The 24903-nt window shown below is 35.1% G+C and overlaps 1 protein-coding gene across 4 annotated transcripts; it reads left to right on the plus strand.

Moving 5' to 3' along the window:
- Positions 1–69: 69 nt before the first annotated feature.
- On the plus strand, positions 70–20627 carry LOC113391995 (heterogeneous nuclear ribonucleoprotein U-like protein 1). Of its 4 annotated transcripts, none has more exons than XM_064219340.1 (28): positions 70–359; positions 2037–2167; positions 2592–2860; positions 3454–3512; positions 3889–4037; positions 5450–5584; positions 6354–6461; positions 6865–6946; positions 7419–7555; positions 7755–7860; positions 8465–8577; positions 9400–9557; positions 10511–10700; positions 10851–11036; positions 12157–12268; positions 12567–12645; positions 12766–12886; positions 13073–13195; positions 14158–14286; positions 14736–14904; positions 14969–15208; positions 15328–15496; positions 16245–16495; positions 17110–17201; positions 17761–17872; positions 18971–19176; positions 19358–19435; positions 19766–20627. In XM_064219340.1, the coding sequence occupies exons 1-28, from the start codon at positions 230–232 to the stop codon at positions 19826–19828; spliced, it is 3897 nt and encodes a 1298-aa protein (XP_064075410.1). In that variant the 5' UTR covers positions 70–229; the 3' UTR covers positions 19829–20627. The 4 variants fall into 4 exon arrangements, with proteins under 4 accessions (XP_064075410.1, XP_064075412.1, XP_064075413.1 ...); XM_064219342.1 differs by having other exon boundaries at positions 17113–17201; XM_064219341.1 differs by having other exon boundaries at positions 71–359; positions 18974–19176.
- The last annotated feature ends 4276 nt before the right edge of the window (positions 20628–24903 follow it).

Here is a 24903-nt window from a genome sequence, read left to right on the forward strand (position 1 = left end):
TAATATGCTTGTTGTGGCACGAACTGGCTGAATGGTTTTATTTCTTTGCCATAAACTTAAGGACTGACGTAATCTGTAGTTATTGCACCGCCGCCATATTGGTTTGCTTGGCGCTCACTCCGTGATTCTTAATTTTTACGAGTAATGACTGTTTTTAAGGAATATATATGATTATATTGTGATCTATAATTAGTAGACTGTAGTGCAGTGACTATTTGTTTAAATTAAAATGGATCCAGCTAAGATGAAAGTGGTGGATCTAAGATCCGAGCTTGGCGCTCTAGGCTTGGATACTAAGGGTAACAAACCGGCTTTAGTGGAAAGGTTAAAGAAGGCTTTAGAAGCTAAATCAGGCAAAAGTAAGTACTATATACTCTAAATATCATAAAAATTGTATAAATATGATCAGCTAAAAATGGTTGTTTGGGTTTGACAATAGCACGTGTAAATCGCCGCTTCCACCATGTTTTATTTGGCCATGTTTATACGCATGACGTATTGCATGAATTTTTTTAAATAAAAAAAAAATAGTTTAACGGTTTAATTGGTAATTTTACAGTTAATTTAAAATGTTGTATACATTACACCAAGATTTTATCTTGTTAACATGCACAACGTATTTTGTTAGTAACTTAATAGTACGTATTCGTAGAAGTTTCCAGTTTGATAAACACAAACATTTATTGAGTGCCGTATCATCAACATAAATTCAATGAAACCTTGGATACATCGTAATGCTGTGTAATCGTTTACTGTTCATATTTTGGTTTCTTTTTTAATTATTTTTCAATGTTTTTTTATCCATTTTGAATAATTGGATTATAAATCACTTCAATAAAACTCAGGCAAATATTTATTGCATTTTTAGATACTGCAAAGTTAAAACTTATTGACTACACTTTGTGAATGTGTATTTTTTGGTTTGCTGTGTTCAGTGCTTATTATAGTAAGAATACAATAATATAATAAGTATTGTATTCTCAATAACCTGGACTAGCATAATGAAATGTTATTTACTATGAAATGCATTAGATAAATATTTTAGTTTTTATTTTTCATAATTACATGTTTTTCTTTATCTTAAAGTTATGTAGTTTTAATAACTAATTAACCTTGAGTAGACTTAATAAATTGAAAAATATTGTGTTTACTAAATGCTATATATTTTTTAATCTATTCTATTAAAACTTTGTGACAATCAGGTTATAGATCTGTTTTTTAAAATAATTTAATAAGCTCTGTTACCAACTTCAAAGGAACCCTAAAATTTCAAGGAAATTTGTTAAATGTTTCAAGTTCAATGATTCATTATTGAAAAGAATTATGTGATACAATGGATATATAGAATTACTAAATTTTCAACCTTAAAATGTACAATATCTAAGTATTTGTTTCTAGTTGTAGAATCATGAAATCAAAATTTGGTAAAAGCAATTTAAGTAGAGTTCATTTTACTAATTGAAACTTACTCCGATCTACTTTTGAAATTCAAGTTATCGAGTTTAAACATGTACTTATTAAAACCTTGCTAGGATTGTTTGGGTTACAATGTCTAAATAATTTGAGATACTTTGTATTTAGGGGTTTCGTTGAAAGGATTCAATATATATTTTTTTATTTGACAGAAGGTTACAATTTAATGGGATTCATGCTATTAAGATTCCACTGTAATAGTTACTTTTGTTATGTGTACTGATAATCTTTTACTGTTCAGTTAATTACCTAAAACATTCTTTTTGAGTATATGATTATATAAGTATGTAATAAATAAATGTGGATTATATATTAATATAAAAGTTTTGTATAATTTCGTAAACTAATTTATTTAATTGTGAACACAACAAATTTACTTAATCTTCATATATATAGTAATTTAAAACTTTTTAAATTTTTTTTGTATATAATTGTTCTGTTTTTATATTTACTGACCTACTCCCGAATGGCTGTGCAAATTTTTAATAGGCAACTTTTAAAAAAATAAAATTTTAATAAATCTAAATTCTAATCAATAAATATTATTTTTTGTTTATTTTCAGCTTTTGCTGATACTTCAATTTTAGACACATCATCGGAAGAAGTGGAGGAACCGGCGACGCCTAGACGATCTGCGGCCGCGAGAACCACCCGCAGGTCATCTTCATCTCGGCTGGCTGCCACTCCCGCGAAGGTAATATATATTCTTACTTTATTTATTACAAATAGGCATAGACCGCAAATTGATAATGATGGTAAGTGGTGACTACTACCAATATATACCATTCAATCGCCAAACTTGGGAACTAAGATGTAATGTCCCTTTTGATTGTAGTTACAGTAGTTCACTCACTCGTCAATATCAACAAAACTAAGTAATGTTGTTTGCAGGTAAAATATGTGATAAGTGGGTGGTAACTACTCAGATGGACCTGTAAATATTTGCTAAAAAGTTTGAAAAGCTTTTGATTTATTTCATTAAGGAAGGTTATAAAAATGTATATTTTCAAAACATATTTTAATTAAAACATGTATTTTTTTTATTTCTATATAATTATCATTCCTATTTATTATTACTTTTTACTTTTATGTTATAAGTACCAATCATCCTCTAACAGTTACCTCGAGAAGAAACCCCGCAAATAATTGAAGAAGAACCAAAAGAGGAAGAACCAAAAAAGAAAGAGGTACCACAAGTACCATCAAAGGAAGAGGTGCCACCACCAGAACCAGAGCCGGAACGAGAACCGGAACCAGAACCGGAACCTTTACCTGTTCCAGAACCAGTTAAAGAACCTGAAGTGCCTCAACAAACTGAAAAACCTGAACCAGAAGTAGAATCGAAAGAAGAAATATCAAAAGACGATATTTACAGTATAGATGACCCGTGAGTATTCTACTAAATAACATTGTGGTCATATATAATGTAGCCAATGCTTCATTAATAAATGTTAACTGAATTTTATATTGACCACCTCATTGGTCTAGATCTAACTTATAAGACCACAGATCTTCTTCTTCACAGACTTCTTAATCCTGAGATCCTGAGGGGATCCCCAGGATCTCAGGATTAAGAAGTTATTAGGCTTTTAAAATTCCCACCCACAATTTACTGCCTATTGCATGAGAATGCACTTGTGTTTGCTCACATATAAGTACATTATGATAAAACCGGCATAGTTGGCTAATTACTTCAGAATGTTTTAGATAATGAAACCACTATTATTTTTCAAATTGTTATATATCACTAGTATGATTAAATGTTTACTGAACAAATGGAAATTTTATAAATTCTAAAAACATTGAAACATAAGTAAAGTATGTACGTAAGTATGAAGTAAAAAATTGTTTAAATTTTCTATTTTTTAGTAATTTTTATGACACCTGAAATAGTATAATATAAATAAGACTAACAAAAAATTGGTGTCCTTAACATTATTATGGTTTTCATTTGATTTTAACTTTGAATATTTATTTTAGGAGTGACTCCCCCGATGAAGTCAAGCAAGACACAGAGGGTACAGAGGAAGAGGAGCAAGGTAAAGGATTTGTTAAAAATGTAGTAACAACCTTGTAGAGATTATTATTTTAAACAAAAAACAATTTTCTGGTACATTATGCTGACTTTGAATTTTCAAATATTTGGTTAATTCCTATAAATATAACACAAAAAAAAAATCTTAGTAATCTTATTAACCTAGCTCAGTCAGAAACTAAGATAAAAATAATGGTATATTTAGTTTGTAAAATAAATATTAAATCAAATTTGAATTTATGTATAAAAAAAAAACTTACTTTTGGTGATACAGGGGGGAATAGTGTATCTATTTTATACCAGAGCTTCTGGTACATATTTGAAACACATATGTTATGTTGTATATCAACGATATTCAATAAGAAAACTTATTTTTTTAGAAACGAGTCCCCAAGAAGAATCAAATAACAAGCAGGTGGATCAACAAAATGAAGTGACTGAAGGGAATGATGATGTGAAAATGGACCAAAGCGAAGAAGACAATGACGTAAAAGATAAAAACTGTGACAATGGAGAAAGAGAGAGAAGTGTTAGAAATGTTTTAATATATATTTAATTCACTTCACAAAAATATATTGATAAAAATGTTACTGCCAGTAAATGTCCCACTGTTGGGCTTGGCTTCTCCTTCTTGAGGAGAAGTTTTAAGGCTTATTCTACGATGCTGCTGTAATGCTGCTTAGTATCCACTAAAATTAAATGGGATAGGATCAAAATTTACCACATATGAATGAAATGGTAAAATTTTATCCTAAACATGTACGACACCTCGCAATGTTTTCCTTCACTGCCGAATACAAAATTATACAAACGAAAACTCAGTATTGGTTAACCGAGACGGAATCCACGAAGGTTAACAATCACGCGTTCAAACCACAGGGGCATATGACTACATGTAATATTATCGAATAAACCGCACATTTGAAGGCTTTCAACAACAGACCAGTGAGACTAAAGTCCTAGTTATTTACTTTCCATATACCAATTTCAGTCCATATCTCACGCGCAGCTCTCAACCAAAAACACCCGTTACTGAAAACATAAAAATAATCAAAAGCATTGTTAGCAACTGTAAACTTGTTTATATTGCATTCAACAAAAGACGATTTCCTTGTCGAGTCCGTTTTGTAGAATGGCATTTGAGTCAAGTTTTTTATAATGGTATAGTTTGGCGGACGAACATATGGGCCACCTGATGGTATGTGGTCACAACCGCCCATAGACAATAGCGCTGTAAAAAATATTAAGCATTCCTTAGATCGCTAATGCGCCATCAACCTTGGGAAGTAAGATGTCTCTTGTGCCTGTAGTTACACTGGCTCACTCACTCGTCACACCTGAACACAACAATATTATTGTTGTTTGGCGGTAGGATATCTGATGAGTGGGTGGTACCTACCCAGACGGGCTTGCACAAACCTCTGCCATTAAAAAGTTTAATTTCCTATATATTTCGATAATCAAATAACTGTAGTTAATATTAATGTAATTTATTGTTATATACGTTTTATAAATTTAATTGAGATAAGAGTAGCTACTGAGTTTCTTACCGGTGCAGAAGCACGCACCTATAAATCGCACATAGAAATGTAGAATCTACATTTACAAATGGTGGAGACTTTATATTTTAAAATTACGATTCTGAAGTGCTGGTAAAAGCCTACTTGAATAAAGAATACTTAGATTTTGATGGACGTTTTGTTCGTATGCAATAAAATACAACAGAACCAAGGTAAACTTCTTTTGATAAAAGTATAATTTAATATCTCTCTGTCTACTGATTACTTTCATCTATCGATATCAGAATATCAATTAGATTCTTAGGGTGCGTGAGAAGACTATGAGTAAAGTTAGCAAAAAAATAAACAAATTAGTAGATTTCTATTATAAAAAAGTAATTAACTAAAAATTAAACTATATGATAATTTGATTATATTACAGCGGAGATGGGAAATGACGGAAGAGGAAGAATGGGAACAGCTCAACGAGAGGCTCATACAGAAGGAGCAGGAGAGACTCGAGAGAGAAAAACAGCAGGCCGAGGAGGACGCGAAGCGCTTAGAAGAAGTGAGCAAGGTAATCCGGAGCTGTACTTCCGCGAGCGGTTCCACTGTGTTCATTTGGATTATACATGTATCACAATGATATAGCCTATTCCAATCAAATGTCGAAGGAGTAGAGATTAGACAGACTTGCGTGAACTATCTGATTTGCTAATAGCTTTGCTATATTATGCACTACAAACAGTTTTTGATTAATATATCTTTATATATCGAGATCTGACTAATTATATCATATCAATGCAATATAAAAGTTCTTAATATGTTTTTAGTCCTCCTATAATTGGAGTAGGCTATAGGTACAATATGACTATATTTACAAGCATACATCTTCATAGCAGGACAGTTTAACAAATTGAATAATATTTAATGTGTTTGGCTCCTTTGTTGTAGAGTCTGATTATATAATCGTCCTTAATAGACTATAGGCTAAAAAATAATACTTAAATTGCTAGCACATGTAAATAATATTTCAAATTAATCAAAACATTAAACAGTTTGTATTAAATAGGGTTTCTATCTAAAAATCCAATATGGAATTAATTAAGTTATCTCGTGTTACTTTAAATAATTTTCTGATAGTATTTAATAGATTTGAATGCTTATTATAAATATGTAAAAAAATATTTTTCACTCAAGTTTGACATGCCACCGTTCACACACATAAAGGATCACATAGATAGCTATTGACAATAGACACCACTATAGAGCAGATATCTATAGATGGCGATTTCATCTATGATAAACTGAAGTTTGTTTTGTATAGCTATCTTAACTTGTTTCAGGATCCAATTAAATTGCAGCGGTTGAAACGGAAACAAGAGAAAAAAGCTCGGTGGAGTAACTTCTATAAGACTATAGAAGTCACCAACGAAGTGCTAGCTCCTGTTGAAGTGAATATTGCTTTCAATATATATTTAGTGACGATTTAATTATTTAGAAGATAAAATTTGAAGCGGAATAACAAAACAAATTACAATTATCATAAAAATAATATGTCGATATTGATAAAAAATTATATATAAATTATGGCTGTCAAAAATTCGTCCCAAACAGATGTTAACGCATTTTTTACGTCTATAGTATATTCCAATTGCAGGACCTGTAGATACTAAAATATTCCACTCAATTATTTATATCAACAAAGTTTATGCCTTCGTCGACATTTTAGATCTTGAACAGTTATGTTATATCATTTAAATGTCGAAGTTATTTATTTATTGGAATCGGCTATACGATCGATATATGATTTTATTTTTTGATATTGTGTTTAATGTTTTTATTTCGTCTTCGTAGGAGCCGAGTAAAGACAAAAAGGATTTGATAGAACAGAAACCGGAGCCTGAATTAGACGACGACAAAGTCACGCTATCTTGGTGTAAGTTCAAAATAAGTAGTTTTTATTTTTTTATTATTATCAATTCGTTGTATGTAATTTAATCAAATAAATGGTTGGCTTTTTAAAATATGTTACGTTTGAAATGAGTTGAATATTATTAAGTCTTAATCGTATGAACAGAAAAGATTTATTATAATTTAAGTATTGAATGATTAATACTGATTTTTTAACATTTCCTTTTAAGTTAACACTAGGAGTTGGTGACCTAATATAGAACATTTTCAGGGCTTCTGGCCTAGTTAATACTAGGCTAATTCCGATATAACAACATAATTGTAACTCTTTCATCACGTAACCGGATTTATTCATATGGCTATAAAAGAGTATCTATTGAGTGTTTCCACGATCGTTTTACGGTTCATCACGATAGTTTTTCATCCGCTAGTAGATTTCCTCTAAATTATGAACTTGTTAATTTTCCGATTTTAAATGTCAATCATGTGTCTCGCAGACGACAGCGACTTGAACCAGTACCTGGAGCTGCCGCAACTGAACAGCGTGGTGCCGCTCAGCGACGGCGCCTTCGCCCACGCGTGGGCCGGCGCGCGGGCCTCGCACGGCGTGGACGCCGGCCGACTCGTGTACGAGGTCTGTGTTACATACAAGTCTCCATTTGGTCCTCTACTTGAATTTTCTATTAGTTTTGCGTAAAGAATATATATTTAAAACACTACAAATTATCTTAGTTTCGGTTAATGTTTTTTGTTAAAAGGAGGGAATTAAAACATACATGCGTTGCTGTCGACGTCTCGAGTGATATATTATAAAGTCCATATTTAATCAACAGGTTCGTGTCGGCTCTGTAGTGACGACAACAGAATCCACGGAAAAAGAATCAGTAGCGAGCGGACTCAGAGTCGGCTGGTCCACGGATGATTCAACTTTGCACCTTGGTAAGAATATAATAAAATGTTGTTTTTAAATGAGTTTAATGATAATAACTTAATTCTTTATTGACAATGATAAAATATTATATTTCTATAGTAACACAATATTTAAAAATTCAAATGTAGTTTAAGTAAGCATAATCCTGTGAAGTATTAAAGTTGTTATTTATTTAATGAATAACGAAAACTGAGCAGGTATATTAATATTTCGTATTTACTCTCGTGCGGATATTTCTGTATGAGATCGCAAGCGAAATTACAATATTCTTTTAGATGTAAATACAATTGACTTTTTAATTAAATCAATTTTAATACATACAGTATTGTTACCGCGATATGTGTGCAGTGTCTTTCTGGCCCACTTTGACAACTTGCTAATCTAATGGCAGATTAGACCACTACCCAGGATAATAGCCTATAGTGAATTATAGTGCTGTCCATACATATGTGTGGGGCCAAACTCAGGTGCACTCTTTTAACTCGATGTGACGGAAAATCCGACGCGAACTTCACATGCTTTCCGAGGCATGGGATACATTAATATTCTGTCACGAGGACAGTATATTTTTTAAGTATATGACTAAATTACATATAAGATTTACCCGAATAGGTGATGGTGAACTCAGTTGGGGCTACGAGAGCACGGGTCGCATCGTTAACAACTGCGAGTTCAAGGAATACGGGAAGCAGTTTTCTGAAAAGGACGTGCTTGGAGTATACTTGGTGAGTTTCTGTGCCTTATGTCTTGTCATTTAAAGACAGCTCTGTGATTAAATTGACCTTGAAATTGATGTAACCTTAAAAACTATCATGTTAACTGATAATTACTGTAATAATTTTGTTCCTAATTTAAATAAATACAACTAAATTTGTTATTGTCTAAGCTGTATAGTAGTTAAACATATAATATAAAATGTAAAGAGTTTATTAAAACTCACTGGTGATATCATCAATTTGACTCATAGGTAATACTGTACCCTTTTTGATGCAAGAGGGCTAAAGATAAATAGACAAGTTTAACCTTAAATTGTAAAGACATGTTTGGTCGACATTTAAAATAATCTATGGTCTGTTTATGGTTGTTTGTAGTGCATAATATAATAGAGCTATTTTCGTGATATATAAACACTAAGTCTTTATGAGTCCAGTGGACCACTGAATTATACATTACAGTCCATATAATATATCCGATATATGATATATGTATATATGTATAAGAAATATCCTACAAAATATTATTATTGCTACTTAATAATTTGGTAACAAGAACATTTTGTAGGTAAATTAATATTTTGTATTTACTCTTGTACATTATATTAATGTATAAGATCGCAAGCAGAATAACATATTCTTTAATACATTCATCAGGTTTGATACATTTGTTTTTCCAATTCATTGGTCGGATTACATAGATTTATCCATATACATTATACACCAATATTTTTTGTCTTGAAAGAATGATGCGGATGCTCTTGCCCTTTAAAGTCAATATATCTGAATAACTTTTCATATTTACAACCATTTAATAATTTTTTGTTTTTACAGGATTTAGAATCAACACCCTGCAAGATATCTTACACATTGAACGGCATTGAACTTGGTACAGCGTTCGAGTTTGACAAGGAAAAACTTGAAGGCAAAGCTCTGTTCCCTCACATCCTCACTAAGAATGTTTGTTATAAAGTCAACTTTGGATATGACAGGTGAATGTTTTACAAATTAATCAACAAATTTATTCGTCATTATATACAACTTTTTTAGGGTGTGATTAGTTAATCAATTCTGTGTCTCCTTTTCTCGAATGCTTAGTCAATGATATCAGAAAGAGAAGTGTTGTACTGAACACTATAAAAAAGTGTCTAAGAATGGTATGTTTATTTATATAATGGTAGGTATATTTGCTGATGAAATGGAGCCAGTTTTGTAAAATGCACAAGAGAAATTATCTATCAGTATAGTATTGGATGGCAGAACAATCTTAGTGTCACAAATAACAAAGGCTTATTTTAACGTAACTGGTGCATTACATGAGGTATTAATTGGTCAGATCTTGAATTCATTCATTCACTTATTACAATCATATTTTAATTTGTGACATTGAAGCCTTTCAAGTCTTTTTCAATCAGATTAATACAGACTGATAAAACTGAAGATTTGTTTTGTGTGTCCCAATAAAAGTCAATGGAATCCTAAGAAGGTCACTGCCCATATGATAATATCAATAGAATTACTAAAACTATTGTATGATTACTTTTTTTTAATGAATTGTTAAGCTTGTTCAAATCCTGTAAGGTTTTAAAAATGTTATTTTTTAATATAAATAACAAATACGGAGCAGGTATATTAATATTTCGTATTTACTCTTGTGCGAATTCTGTTTCGTATGAGATCGCAAGCGAAATTACAGTACTACATACATCACATGTTAAATTTACAAAATACAATAATTAAAACTATTTTTTTAAAAAGATGAAAATCGAACTATTATAAATAAACAATTTACGAGTTTAAGAAAAAATAAACAATCATTCTCGATTGGGATATATTATTATTTAACCCTGAAATTTATACAGATAAAAAAGATTTGAAACAAAGTCTACCTATAATATTTATTTATTATTTGGTAACTAATAAATACCTTTTGTTTTGACCACAGATATACAATGTTAACAAAAACAAAAATAGTACGGAAACGGTTAGAAATACCGATAGAACAAGTTCTAGAAGAAAAACGAAAACGAGAGGAAGAAATAAAAAAACAGAAGGAAGAGGCGGCGAGAAGAGAACGTGAAAGGAGAGAAAGAGAGAAAAAAGACAGAGAAGAAAGGCAGAAAAAGAAACGAGAGGTGAGATGGAAATCATGGTTAAAAAATTTAATGTTTTTAAAGAAATTGTTAATAATAGTATTACTCACTAGGAAAGTGAATTATTTAGATCCTATACATGTATTGAGTAAAGTAAATAAAATATTATTTTCTATTCTATTTATCTTAAAGGAAAGAGAAAGACAAGAGAAAGAGAGAAAAGCAGCTCAAGACAAGAGAGACAAAGATAATAGTATGGAGGTTGACGAAGAGAGGGAAGATAAAGATAAACAAGAAAAGGAAAAAGATAAAGAAGAGGAAATGGATAATGATGTACAAGAAGTACCAAAAGAAGAAGAGAAATCGGAAGAGCCAAAGGTAAGGTTTATATTATAGTAAAATAAAACTGTAATAAATCATTAATGTCCGTAAAATAACTGTAATCGTTGAGAAGATTTAACTTATTATATTATTTCGATTTAAGGCAACTGATACACAAAATTCGGAATTCATAGACTATGTAAGCTTGTATATTTATCAATAATACCATAATTTAGAACGTAGAGCTCTCTGATGATAAAAACAGACAGGAAAATTAATATCACATAAATCTAAATTTTTGAAATGATACCCCAAAGACACAACGTATGTGTGATTAGGTCAACCTTATTTCAATACACTGATCCACTATTATAGTTATAGCCTATGCCAACTATTATTGGAGTTAAGACAAATGAACAGCTTTCATATTGTATTGACGCCATACAACTGGTCGAGATCTCGAATGATCGTCGATATTCATTATGGATTCATATTAATTGTTATTGGATCATTGAAAGTAATATTAAATTAGATATAAGTAGTCAAATCGTGTCAATCACTGTACAGTACACTGTATTGTTGTGTTCCGGTTAGAAGGGTGAGTGAGCCAGTGTAATCACAGGCACAAGGGACATAACATCTTAGTTCCCAAGGTTGGTGGCGCATAGGCGATCTAAGGAATGGTTAATATTTCTTACAGCGCCTTTGTCTATGGGCGGTGGTAACCACTTACCATCAGGTGACCCATATGCTCGTCCGCCAACCAATACCATAAAAAAAATCAATGTCAATCGTCAAATCGTCAACTATTTGTAGTCCACAATAAAGTATAGAAAAGCGCACCTTGTAGTTTGCATGGCACAACTGGTAGTACACTTGGCGGTAGGGCCTTGTGTGAGTCTGCCTGAGTTGATAACATACACTCGTCACATGTTGAAGGGAAGGAGGGAGGGTCAGTGTGGCCGTAGCACAGGTGACAAACAATTTAGTTCCTAAGGTTGGCGCATTGATAATATAAGGAATGACTAATATTTCTTACATAATCAATTATTTGACAGTGGTGAAATTTTCTTTAAATAAAAATTAAAGTTATGTAATTATATACCATAATTACTTTGTGACATGTTATTAGTGTAGCAATGATATTTACTTAAAGTTTTTTCTTTATTATTGCAAGGAAAACGGTGAAAAGTCAGATGTAGCACCTGTAGAAGTAAAAACTGAACCAATGGAGACAGAAGAGAAACCGTCCATTGATAAGGACAGCGGCGAAGTGAAAGACGAACCATGTGAGTATACATTCGTATATATCAGTTCTTTAATAATGGCTTAGAAGACTAAACATAATTCTCAATGTTTTTTTGAAGCTTTGTTTGAGAGGAAATTTTGTGTATTCTTGTACTAGTGATACTATAAACTGGGTTAGTGAACTAAATGTAATTTGTATTAGTAGATGTTTTCAATTAAAGTTCACTATTGTAAAGCATTCTTAAATTCATAATTTACTTAAAATGTAACTTTCATTATTATTTCAATATTTATGATACCGTATGTTAATGGCGATACTCTTATATTTTTTGTTCACAGCGGAAGACGTCAAAGAAGTCACAGAGGAGCAGGTACTCACTGGTCATGTTTTAGACAAGAGAATAAAATTCGTTATCAGGTGAGCTTCCACTATGTGATCAATGAATAAATGGCGGCACACCCGAGGCACACCTGTAATATGGTTCGCCCGGAGAGTTGAGGCGGCACCGAGACCGCTAATCGCCATCGCGCGTTGCAGACACGTCGTGGAGGAGGAGCTGGACGGCGCGGAGGCGTGCCTGGTGCCGGGCTACGAGCTGCTGGCGGCCGCCGCGCTGGCGCCCGGCCCGCGCCGCCCCGCGCGCCTCGCCGACTGCGAGGTACATGTACTCGCATTCATTGCGCCCGGCGAGTGGGCGACACGATGCCTTCAGGGCCCTTGCGCTGTACCTAAACTTGCGTCACGGGAGTATGAAGTGAATGATATCATCTCTCTAATCGAAAAAAACGCGCGATTTCGCTTCACCTCGAGGTGACGATTTTTGTAAAAGATGGTTTTTTCTTAGGTCATCCTGATGGTCGGTCTGCCCGGCTCCGGCAAGACCTTCTGGGCCAAGAAACACTGCTCCGAGCATCCCGACCGGCGGTACAACATCCTCTCCACTGGAGCGCTTTTCGAGCGAATGAAGGTAAGCGCGCACGCACACCGACTCGCACACGCACGATCGTGTCACGTATATATATATACGTGCACACTTCGCACTCTCAGAATAAACGAATTCAGAAACACGTATTCACGAAACACTCACAAAGTAGTAGCTTTAGATGACACCACACACAAACATTCCACATAATGCACCAAATTGGAAATTCAAAATTTGACAATTCTTACTTGTTTCTTTTATTTTTGTAAACATAACTTTTTTTAAATATTTCGACATATATATTAGTTTAAAGATTGTAAAAGTAAGTATGATAGTGATGATAAACATGTTTATTGTAAGTACATAAGTTATATATTTGATCTACAAACGGACAAGGAATGGATTAGAATACTTGATGAATTTATGAACTAAAAGTTTAATGATTAATTTAATTTTATTTGTAGTTATTGTAAGTATTTTTTCTATATTATATTTGTCAATTATGAATGAAGCGAATGTTTTTTCTTTTTACTTTTTCTATCGAAATATTTTAAAAAGAGCCTGCGTATTAAAATAGTCATTATGAGCATTAAAACTTTTGAATTCCAATAAATACACATATACATACTTACATGCAAAAAAACAAAAATTAATAAATTTTTCTTTCAGCTAGGAGGTTTGCAAATAAATATATCAAAAAGTGAGTGACTCAGCTCCCATCTATACATTGAATACTAATGTTAGTCTGTGTTTTCAACAGGGTGAATATGAGCGACATTTGTTATCAAAAGCGTTATTAAAAAAAATATTATCCGACCCACGTGGTCCGTGTATTAAAAAAGATACCAGTGGCTCGACGCAAGAAGAGGACTTAGATTCGAGTCCTTACATCACGGATTGTCCCTGGTATCGATACGTCTGCATTATATTATTAATATTAGGATAAGTTTAGAGTAAGTTAAGCTCGGAATTCGGGCACGTGTGACTGTATGCTGTGTCAATCTTAGGTGGACTGTAAGCCCTTCCGCTCCAGCTACGAGGGCAAGTGGGACGCCATGGTCTCTAAGTGCGCCAAGTGCGTCATTAAAATGTTGGAAATCGCCAAGGGAAGGCGCAGGAATTTTATACTCGATCAGGTGAGACGAAACTACTTACTTATTTATTTATCGATGTATCTCTCCCCGGGCAGAGCACTTCACTCAGGACCAATCGAGATCGCTAACAATATTCGCAACAAATTTTCAACCGTAAATGATCATTTACGGCGAATCACGAGGCAATTTTTGGACTCCGGGGAAGTTGGCGAAGTGTGCCCGTACGTCCGCGCCACGACGGACGCACCTCGCACCGACGCGACCGTGTCTCCGTTTTATTTTATTATTTTGTGTACACCAATCTAGGTGTCCCCGGCTCGTCCGTTCCACCGCACGTAAGTAACCCGGCCGAACCGGCCCGCGACCGCGCAGGTGAGCCGAGGCCTCGCCAATCGTAACCGCGTACGGATCTCTATTGAGCTTGTCGGAGGTGTCGGCTGCCCGGCGCGTCAGTGTATAACCGCCCGTTTTGTGCGCACGCGCACGCGCAGACCAACGTGTACCCGTCGGCGCAGCGACGCAAGCTCAGGGAGTTCGAGGGCTACCGCCGAGTGGCCGTCGTGCTGGTCGCCGACGAGAAAACGCAGCGCACGCGCGCCGCCACGCGCGAGGCCGCCGACGGCAAGGAGGTGCCCGACCCCGCCGCGCTGGACATGAAAGGTTCGCGCCCGCCTCCGCGACGCCCGCCCCCCCCGCGCGCTCTCACCCGCCGCTCTGTCCGCAGCCAACTTCAGCCTGCCCGAGCGCGGCGCGTGGCTGGACGACGTGCTGTACGCCGAGCTCGACGAGGCCGAGGCGCGCGAGGTGGTGGAGGGCTACCATCGCGAGGCGGCCGCGGCCGGCGCCGTGCGCGACAAGGACAAGCGCTCGCGCTCCGCCTCGCGCGACGCGCCGCCCGCCAAGCGCGCGCGCTCGCCCGACCGCGAGCGCCGCGAGCGCCGCCGCGACCACCCGCGCGACCGCGGTGAGTGCCCACGCTCGTGCCATTTCGCATTATAGATCAGTGGCACCTTTGTCGGTTGAAATTCACGTGTTCTGCTCATACATACCTCTCACTAATTATATTTCATTACTCTCAAATAGAGGACAGATGGGGCGGTGGCGGCAGTCGGTGGGGCCCAGCGAGCGGCCAGGGAGGAGGTCACGGGGGTTCCGGCGGAAGAGGGGGTCGCCGGGGTGGTCGCGACCGAGGTGGTGGCATGGGACCCGGCCCTACGCGCTTCGACAGAGGATGGGCGCCGCCCCCGCCACGGTGAGCTTCACCACTCTTTAATGGCCCAAGCGTTCCATTGCCACAGGATACCACAATCAAATGAATGCATACATTATTTTTACTTAGCAGCTTAATTAATAAAACACAGTAGAGCAAATGAGTAGATGTTGGTAGCAAATGAAACTATATAATGTAATAGAGCCGAGATTCGAGGCCCAGTGGTTAGAACGCGTGCATCTTAACCGATGATTTCGGGTTCAAACCCAGGCAGGCACCACTGAATTTTCATGTGCTTAATTTGTGTTTATAATTCATCTCGTGCTCGGCGGTGAAGGAAAACATCGTGAGGAAACCTGCATGTGTCTAATTTCAACGAAATTCTGCCACATGTGTATTCCGCCAACCCGCATTGGAGCAGCGTGGTGGAATATGCTCCAAACCTTCTCCTCAAAGGGAGAGGAGGCCTTTAGCCCAGCAGTGGGAAATTTACAGGCTGCTAATGCTAAAAAAAAAAAATGTAATAGAATAACATTAAATGAATATCCTAATATAGTTATAATATATTATCAGTGAATGTAAATAATTAAACAATAACATGTTTGTACTGTGTAATGTTGTATAGTAGTGTGTAATCGAGCAGAGAAGATCTCCGCCTTAGAAGACGGTAAAACGTTAAAACGCTTAATGAGATCCTTATATCTAAACAAAATAAGTACTTATTATAAAAATTTTAAAATTTGAAGTAATTTTAAAATAACAATAAAACATTTATTTAAAATTCTTTCAGAAACGAATTTGGTCGTGACAGAGATAGTTTCCGTGGAGGCCGTGGTGGTCCAGGTGGACCTCGCCAGGACCGTGGTCCTGGCGGCCCTGGAGGACCTGGAGGCCCAGGGGGTCCTGCAGGACCTGGTGGTCCCGGACTAGGGGGACCTGGAGCCAGAGGTCCACCAGGAGGTGACCGGTTTCAACGTGACAACAGAAATCAAAATAGAGGCCCACCTCATCAGAATGACAAAAGACAAGGACCTCCCCAAGGTCACTATTTGTAATATAATTTAATTAGATTAGTATATTACTTTAGGAATAATCTTTTTTTACCACGCCTTAACTATTTCGTATAGTTGTTAAATGTTATAAACATAGTTTACATTGTATATTTATGTATCATTCAAGTAGGTTTCCTTCCAACCAACCAACCAACCAACCAACCAACCAAATCCACCAAAAACTACTTTATTTCGGGTTTTAGTTGACCCAGAAATAATAAGTATTATATTAGATTGTGTATTCCAGCTATACTACATTCATATATACACTAGTATACTTCGCACATTTTAGGATTTCTTCCACTGGATTAACATGGTTAAATATGCATTTAACAATCTAGCAAGTATTCCTACTATTTAGTGGATGCCAATTACAAATGCACGATAAAAACACCTCATTATTAGTGCATATACAAAAATCGTTAGGTGACGGTGCTTAGTTTCGGCACACCTTTGCACTTTTATATAAATTCGACGCACACACACAGCGAACACCGTTTTTTTAAGATTCATCACCGTAACCTAAATTTTCCAACAAAGTCATCTTGTAATATTTAATGGAACATCTATAAAAACAAATTTAACAAAATGTATATACCGCAGGAGGCGGCAACCAAGGTGGTACCGGTTCATGGCAGCGAGGCTCGCAACAGCAGCCCCGCGGGCCGCGACCCACACAACAAGTTAGCAGACAGGTAAGGATATAGATATACCATTCATTTTCGACGCATACAAAATGATAATGTATCCTTTAAAATATCAAAAATGTATGATCATTCTTATTGGTACTTGCATAAATTACTTGATTATATCAAACGACATAAAAGAGTTAATGAAATTATATGGTAAGGCTTTTAATAATACTAACATAATTAAGATTGTCTCTTTGGACTACCCATCTAGTAGCCATCATATTAGATCGCAGACACCCGACGTCCTCGGCTAAAACACCGGCTTGGATCAATAAAACAGTTACTGGGTTGTATGGGCATGTTCATACCTGAACTCTTTCGGTCTTGTTATGGTTGTGGGGGTAAGGTATTAGAAAGTGTACTTGTATTTATGCATACACTTGTGCACTAAAATACGCCCTGCCAAAATAGCTAGATGCCTCTGGTAAAAATTGATAAGGAAATTGAGATGAACTGGCATATAATAAGGTGCGTTTTAAATAATGCTCGGTCAAACCTCAATTATTAAGATAACGCATACATTATTATGAATGTTGTCATTTAATTATATGTATATTTCTAGGATAATCAAAATCAACCGCAGAATCAAAACCAGAACCAGAATCAACAGCAAGGCTGGAACCAATGGGCCGGTGGCTGGGGAGGTTGGGGCAACTGGAATAATCAGAATCAAGGTATATTTGTGTGTTAATATAAATCGGCGTCGTTGTATTTAATTATAATAAGCTATTTGACTGGTTTTAAAATGCATTTTATATTATTTAGTAGAGGTTAAGGAACCCAGTAAAAGTTGTTTTTTTTTAATTCTAGTACATATTAGCTGGAAAATATCAAATTAAAAATTCCATATTTAAATAGCGCGCGAAAACGCTACTTTGGATAATATGGCGCTGCAATGGGGTCGGTGACGTCACTTGCCTGTATTGTAATCTGTGGCACAGTAGGCAAACGAGGTTAATAAACAAGTGACGCCCGCATAAGCCCGACCAATGTGGAGCGCTTTGTGTCACGTGACAAACGTTTAAAAAATGCATTTTTATTTATAGATTTTTGACTAAATTAATTATTATTTTCAACTTTCGTTGATAAATAACCATTTTTAAACTCAATATATAGTGATTACAATAATTGGCATTTTTATTTTTCGCATTATCAATTAGCCTATTGTGTTTTATATCATGAAAATATGTAGGCAGATGGGGACCTGATGGTAGTATGTGGTCATTATCTTGGCATTGTAATAAATATTAACCCTTACACCGAGAATGCGAATTTCTTAAATCAGTCTGACAGAATAAATCTTAATTTATTTAAGTTGTTTAAGTGGTCAATTATGAAACCACTTATAGTGGTAGGGCTTAGTGCAAGCTGTCTGGTCATTGGATATTGTGTTCCGTTTTGAAGGGTGAATGAGCCGGTGTAACTACGGGCACGAGTGATATAACATCTTAGCTCCCAAGGTCGGTGGCGCAAAGAAAAATAAAATAACAGCTTGTAATTATCCGTTTCCGTCCTCGTATCCGTCCGTTAGACTAAAACCTCTTCATAGAACTTATTCTACCTTACGTGTCCGTTAGTCGGTTGGTGGATACACATTTGGTAGATGTTCCTTCACAGCTGAGCACTAATATGAATTATAAATATTGAAAACTGTTATGATTGTCTGGATTGGAAACCCATGAACTTCGATCAAACTACACGCAGAATTCTCTGGACCATGTCCTCTATTACATAATTATTATTCACAGTAAATAACATGTAATCGTTCGTAGCAGGCTGGGGCAATTGGAACAACTGGAATAACTGGGGCAACCAGCAACAGGGGGTTCAGGGCGCTGGCGGTAAGCAGCAGCCACAGCAACAGCAACAACAGCAACAGGGACAGCAGGGGCAGCAGGGACAGTGGGGTGGCTACTCGGCGCAGCAATGGTACCAGTGGCAGCAGTGGCAGCAACAGCAACAGCAAGGCTGGCAAGGGGTTAGTGTCCATACTGATTGTCATTGGTGTTGCCAGCAATGTAATAATGAAACGAAAAATGTTTGTTACCGAACACAATTTCTCAGCAGTTCGTGGTAACTTGCTGTTGTCAACTTAGATTGCGTATGCCATACAAAGTATTTGCTAGTTGCATGTGAATGATTGTTTATTGTTGTTCCAGTATCAGCAGCAGCAAGGGAACCCGCAGACCAACACGAACGCCGCAGACGCGGCGCAAGCCTGGGCACAATTCTATCAGGTGAGAACATTGAAAAGAACAGAAAAGCGCGATGACATTCAATTTAAGAGTAACTTGTGCAAGACTTAGTAACTTTATTAACACTTTTTTCTCGGTTTTAAAGTTTGGTTTCGTTCAGAACCTGTGTATCTTTCGTGTGATTCACACCGTTTATATTGAGCGTGTGGCATCTATGTAGTGTTATGTCTTGCCCTTAAACTTGCGACTTCTTAACGATAGCCAAGAGAGAGAACTTAACTACGATCTCATCAAAAGACTTGCTATCCTTAGAAACATGCGAGGAGAGCTTTTCGAGTGCATAACTTTACATGAATACCGGTCTCGTTACAGAACTACGGCGGCGCGAACACCGGCAACACAAACGCAACAAACACCGCCGTCGAGAAGAAGTGACTCGACCCCTAACGACAACGGGCACACCGGTTATAGCGGACTCTCCTGCGTATTCAAATGCGAAGTTCTCGTCTGTATTACGTGAAATAGTTATGAAAGTGACTGAATTTAAAGTACCCACTGTTTTTGTTGTTTCAAATTATAATTTGGAATTATTTTAATTAGTTTAATATAGTGAATATATATTATCCCGGCGAAGAAGTATCTGCTGACGAACGTTCACTTATTAGCTTTAGGATAAGGCGACGATATTATTCTAAAATAGAATATTGTTTATAAAATAAAATGTAATAGATAATATAATATATAACGGCGACAGTTGCAAAGAAATTATTTCGTTGTATATTTGTTAATACCGTGTGCCCTCGTCTGCAACCGGGTCAGGAATATAACGTTAAGTAGCTTAGTTAGTTTGAACACGTCGTGAAAATGATAAAATCAAATTGAGGAAGTATTTTTATATTGAATCTTGCACTCGCCACGATTGTACGTTTTATTGTTGAACTACAATTATAAACAATGTTTGGTATGAAAATACAATGACACTGTAAATATCACATTCTGTATCTTTTAAATATATGGAACTGTTATACAAGTTTTGTAAACTAGGTAACCTGAAGCATTTTGATCCCTAGTTAGTCGTAGTAAGGTTTAATTGTTTACGACTGTGTTACAGAAGTAACCGCGCGAGTGAACGAAGCCAACGCTTCGAGTATGTGTGTACAAACATTTAGTTTACTTTGGATTAGGTTGAATGTCTTTAAAATGATTTAATTTTCATAAATAAATAGTAATAAGTATGTTGTTATTTTATTTCAACCATGATTATTGTTTGAGCGTGTCTTTGTTCAAACCGAGGAACTCCAGCAAATAAAAAAATATGGAAAACCTTGATATCATCTGTCCTGTATATCCCTCTCGTACTTAGTTCATCATGAGCAATGTTCCACGTGCAACTTCGTGGATCTTAACGTTACCGTTTACTAAATTTAAAAACATTATTAAGACTAAATTAATTAATTTGACGACCTCCGTGGTCGAGTAGTGTGTACACCGGTTTTCATGGGTACGCCACTCCGAGGTCCCGGGTGCGATTCCCGGCCGAGTCGATGTAGAAAAAGTTCATTAGTTTTTTATGTTGTCTTGGGTCTGGGTGTTTGTGGGACTGTCGTTACTTCTGATATTCCATAACACAAGTGCTTTAGCTACTTACATTGGGATCAGAGTGATGTATGTGATGTTGTCCAATATTTATTTATTTATAAAAAAAATCTTATAGTTCATGAAAATAATGCTTTTTATATAAAAAAAATGCCTGGATTTAGGCTCGGGTTCCATCACAGGACAGTAATTATAGTAAAAAACAGCATTGTAAATCTGTTTATTTGAAAAGAGCAACTATGCGAGTTTCTTGCCGTTTCTTTTAGCTGGAAGCTGCTTTCCGAAACGGTGGTAGTATTTAAATATCGACGATTCAATTTGAAGTTTACTTGAATAAAATTGATTTGATTGACTGATATTATTGATTCAAACCGCTTTTATAGATTTGCTTACAATATGCAGAATACTAAAGTGTCCAGATCAACTTTTGCTGCAACTAATATAGTTTTTAATATTTATAACGTAAGCTACGTTTGTTGAACAAAAATTCATCCACCAAAATGGATGGCTTGGAGACAGGTAATTAATCTCTTCAGAGTTGTTTGGTTATTTTAGTGAGGAGACTTGTAATATTGAGAAATATACTTCCTACAAGGTAGCTTCGATATTTGTAACAATTATGTAGTTTAAAATTGAACTCAATTCATATTCTTCTATAATGCCTGTAATGTTCTCTCTCCGGTAATGAGACCGTCAGAATTTTAGCTGGAGACATTATTTTTACTAATTTCTTTATCGTCTCCATAAAGTCCTCCCTTCATCCCAACTGCGATCTCTGATGATTATTGTTTTTTTTAGGTTGAAAGAACTCCGATCAATTTTTAGGCGATGTTAAATGTTGTTCAAAAATAACAAAAAACGAGAGATCGCAATCAGTAACTGAATTTTATTAAATTTTCAATCGGCATCGCTTTTGGGCAAGCTAAAACATTACGATGTTAATGGTAAAGCTCTTGATCTCATTACTTCAAACTTGAATTAAAGAATTTAATAGGTTTCTATTAATGGAATAAAGTCTTCTGGATCTGTACTAAGAATGCATTCCACAAGGATCAATATTGGGTCCTTTTTTATTTTTGTTATATATAAATGATCTTCCTTTTCACATAAAGGTTTTTGTGATAATGTATTGTTTGCTGGTGATACCTTATTACTTTTTTAAAGTTGTCAGGAAATAACCTAATTATGACGATGTAAACAATGCATTATGACAGATACAAAGTTGGTTTACAAAAAATAATTTAGTTCTAATGTTAAAAAGACAAAATGCTTGCTATTTGCCTTACCTAATGTATGAAAGCGAAATTTCAAGTTAGCTTTAAACAAGAATGAACACTTTAAATTCAAAACTTTTGTGGACTCCTTATACATCATCCCTGACAGGGACATACAGCTCCGCAGCATACCCGGTTAGAAAAGTTAAACAACTAACTGATGTTGATACTGCTCGATTAATAGATTAGTTTGTGTTACGGCATTTTGGTTTAGGGCAACGCTGCGTATATTGAAACTTTTCATACTGCAAAAAAGAGCTGTTAGGTCTATTTATAATCTTGGAGCTCGAGACTCCCTTCAGGATGTTTTTAATGAATGGTAATGTATACAATACTTACAGTTGCTTCACAATATGTTTACAACAATATTATGTATATTTACAATAATATAGATCTTTTCGAAAGAAACGTTGACAATAATTGTATAGACGAGCAGGAAAGGTAAACTAATAACACCTAGTTTCCGACTTCGCTAAGTTAATACATCCTTCCTGAGGCACGGTATTCGTTTCTATAATAAGATTCCACAGCTATTTTAAACTTATATGGCATGGCATGGCACTTATACAGCATATTAAAAAATTTAAATCTCAAAAATTAATAAATAAAGCATATTACTCAACACAAGGTAAAAAAGTGTAGTCTTATTATTTATTGACTTCTAGGCAGAGTTTGGAAAAAAATTATTGTTTACAAACTTTGTAATGAAATGGTGGAAAAGAGTAACGAATAGTTTCTTGCCGGTTCTTCTCGGTAGAATCTACTTTCCGAACCGGTAACAGCAACCGAAGGTAGCATTAAATTTAATTCAACAGTATCTGATGAGTGGGTGGTACCTACCCAGACGGGCTTGCACAAAACCCTACCACCACGTAATCTCTTGGTACTACTTGAGTAAAGAATTTTTTGGCGGCTCTTTTAAAAACAAAACTAGTTATAAAATTCAATCATATCTTTTAGCGTTACAACACAACGACAATTTTGATGATCGCTGACTACAAGTTGTTCACTCATGTCCAAAACCACATAATATCCTTGATCGTTACTGGGTAATTGTTTATTTTATCGAAACACTAGTGCTGTTGCTGACAAATCAGGTGAACAAAAATTTTAATAAACTCTTGGTTTCCCATTAAAACCACGAGTTAATTCAAATTTGCCATTGCAAAGCCAAAATTCGATATTGTTATACCTAACTGAATCAGGAAAGAAACAAGTGTTTCCAGAGTATGTCTTCTTGGATATCGGGATTATTTGTTTATCCTGCATTGGTCTCAACACCGGTGAATAAACGTAGTAAAATAAAAAAGTAAATTAAAACAGTAGGAAGGTGAAAAAAAAACCCAATACAATTTGCACTTTTTTATTTCTCCAAAAAATCTATTGTCAATATATATTTTTATTTGACAATATTGTGAAAAACCCATTAAATATTACAATTCAATGAAAGGATAACTATATGAGTTATCCGAAATCACCAAAGAGAATATTGATAATAGTAGGTAACAGTGTTTAACCTATTTTTTTTTCTATATTAGTTCGTTACAACATTCTTTCAATAGTAGATATATTATTAAAAATAGAGATTTTTACCCCACACTTAGTAACATCAAAATTGAAAAATCAACACTTCCATAACATATTAAAATGTAAAATTTAGTTAAGCCATTCTTTCCCTTCTTCATATTTCAAACATTTCATGGATTAAAACCAAATGTTCCCAACGCTCATACAAAGTCAAATTATTTAATTAAACATGCGAAATGATTCGCTAACGGTAAATAAGTACAGTCAGTGAATTTTTTTTCGTGTATTAAATATAAATGCTTATTATCATCATTGGTTTTTCTAATTAAATCACTAACGAAACCTTTTTTTACGTTATGACATTATATTATTATACATAAACAAACACATTTGTCATGTTAATTAAATAAGAGAAAAACTACCAATTAAATACAAATGTTTTGGTCCTTAGGTACATTTCATTGTTTTTTTTTTTGCAAAGCTTATGAATTTTGAATTATAAATCACCAAAACCTTCGTTCAAGATTACACAGCTATAAAAAAACGAATTGTGACTTATTAAATGATGCCAATATGGCGATTATAGCGTTAATGTTAACAGTTGTTAAGCAATTACGGCATATAATTTATGTCACAGATTGCAATAAACGTGTCAAATTAACACACGGAGCGGATTATCTTTGGTTTCCAACTGACCTACTTATTTTATCACTATTTTACAAACATAATATAATAATTGTATTGTGTCTGTATAGTTCTAATTCTAAATGTACCTAACGAAGATTATATTTTTTAATGTGCCGTTCTAAATGAAAATTCGTATCATATTTAGCCATGGTCGAAATATTTAAGCAATATAACAACGGAATTTTTCCCCTGCTATGTTTGCTTTGTCTTAACCCTTATCTGACCATGGGGTCGTTTCCAACCCAGTGCAGAATATAACAGTTTCTGAAGTGAAAACTAAAAATTATTATTACACATATAATGTAAGGTCTATAATAAACAATTTATAATATGAAAATTATTTAAATCGGTGCCATAAAAAGTGCTCGGGCATGAACGATGGACGAAAACGAATGATTTTGAATCTTTAAGCGGATGAATTAATGA

This window comes from Vanessa tameamea, chromosome 27 (assembly GCF_037043105.1).
Source record: "Vanessa tameamea isolate UH-Manoa-2023 chromosome 27, ilVanTame1 primary haplotype, whole genome shotgun sequence".
In the NCBI taxonomy this organism is placed as follows: Eukaryota; Metazoa; Arthropoda; class Insecta; order Lepidoptera; family Nymphalidae; genus Vanessa; species Vanessa tameamea.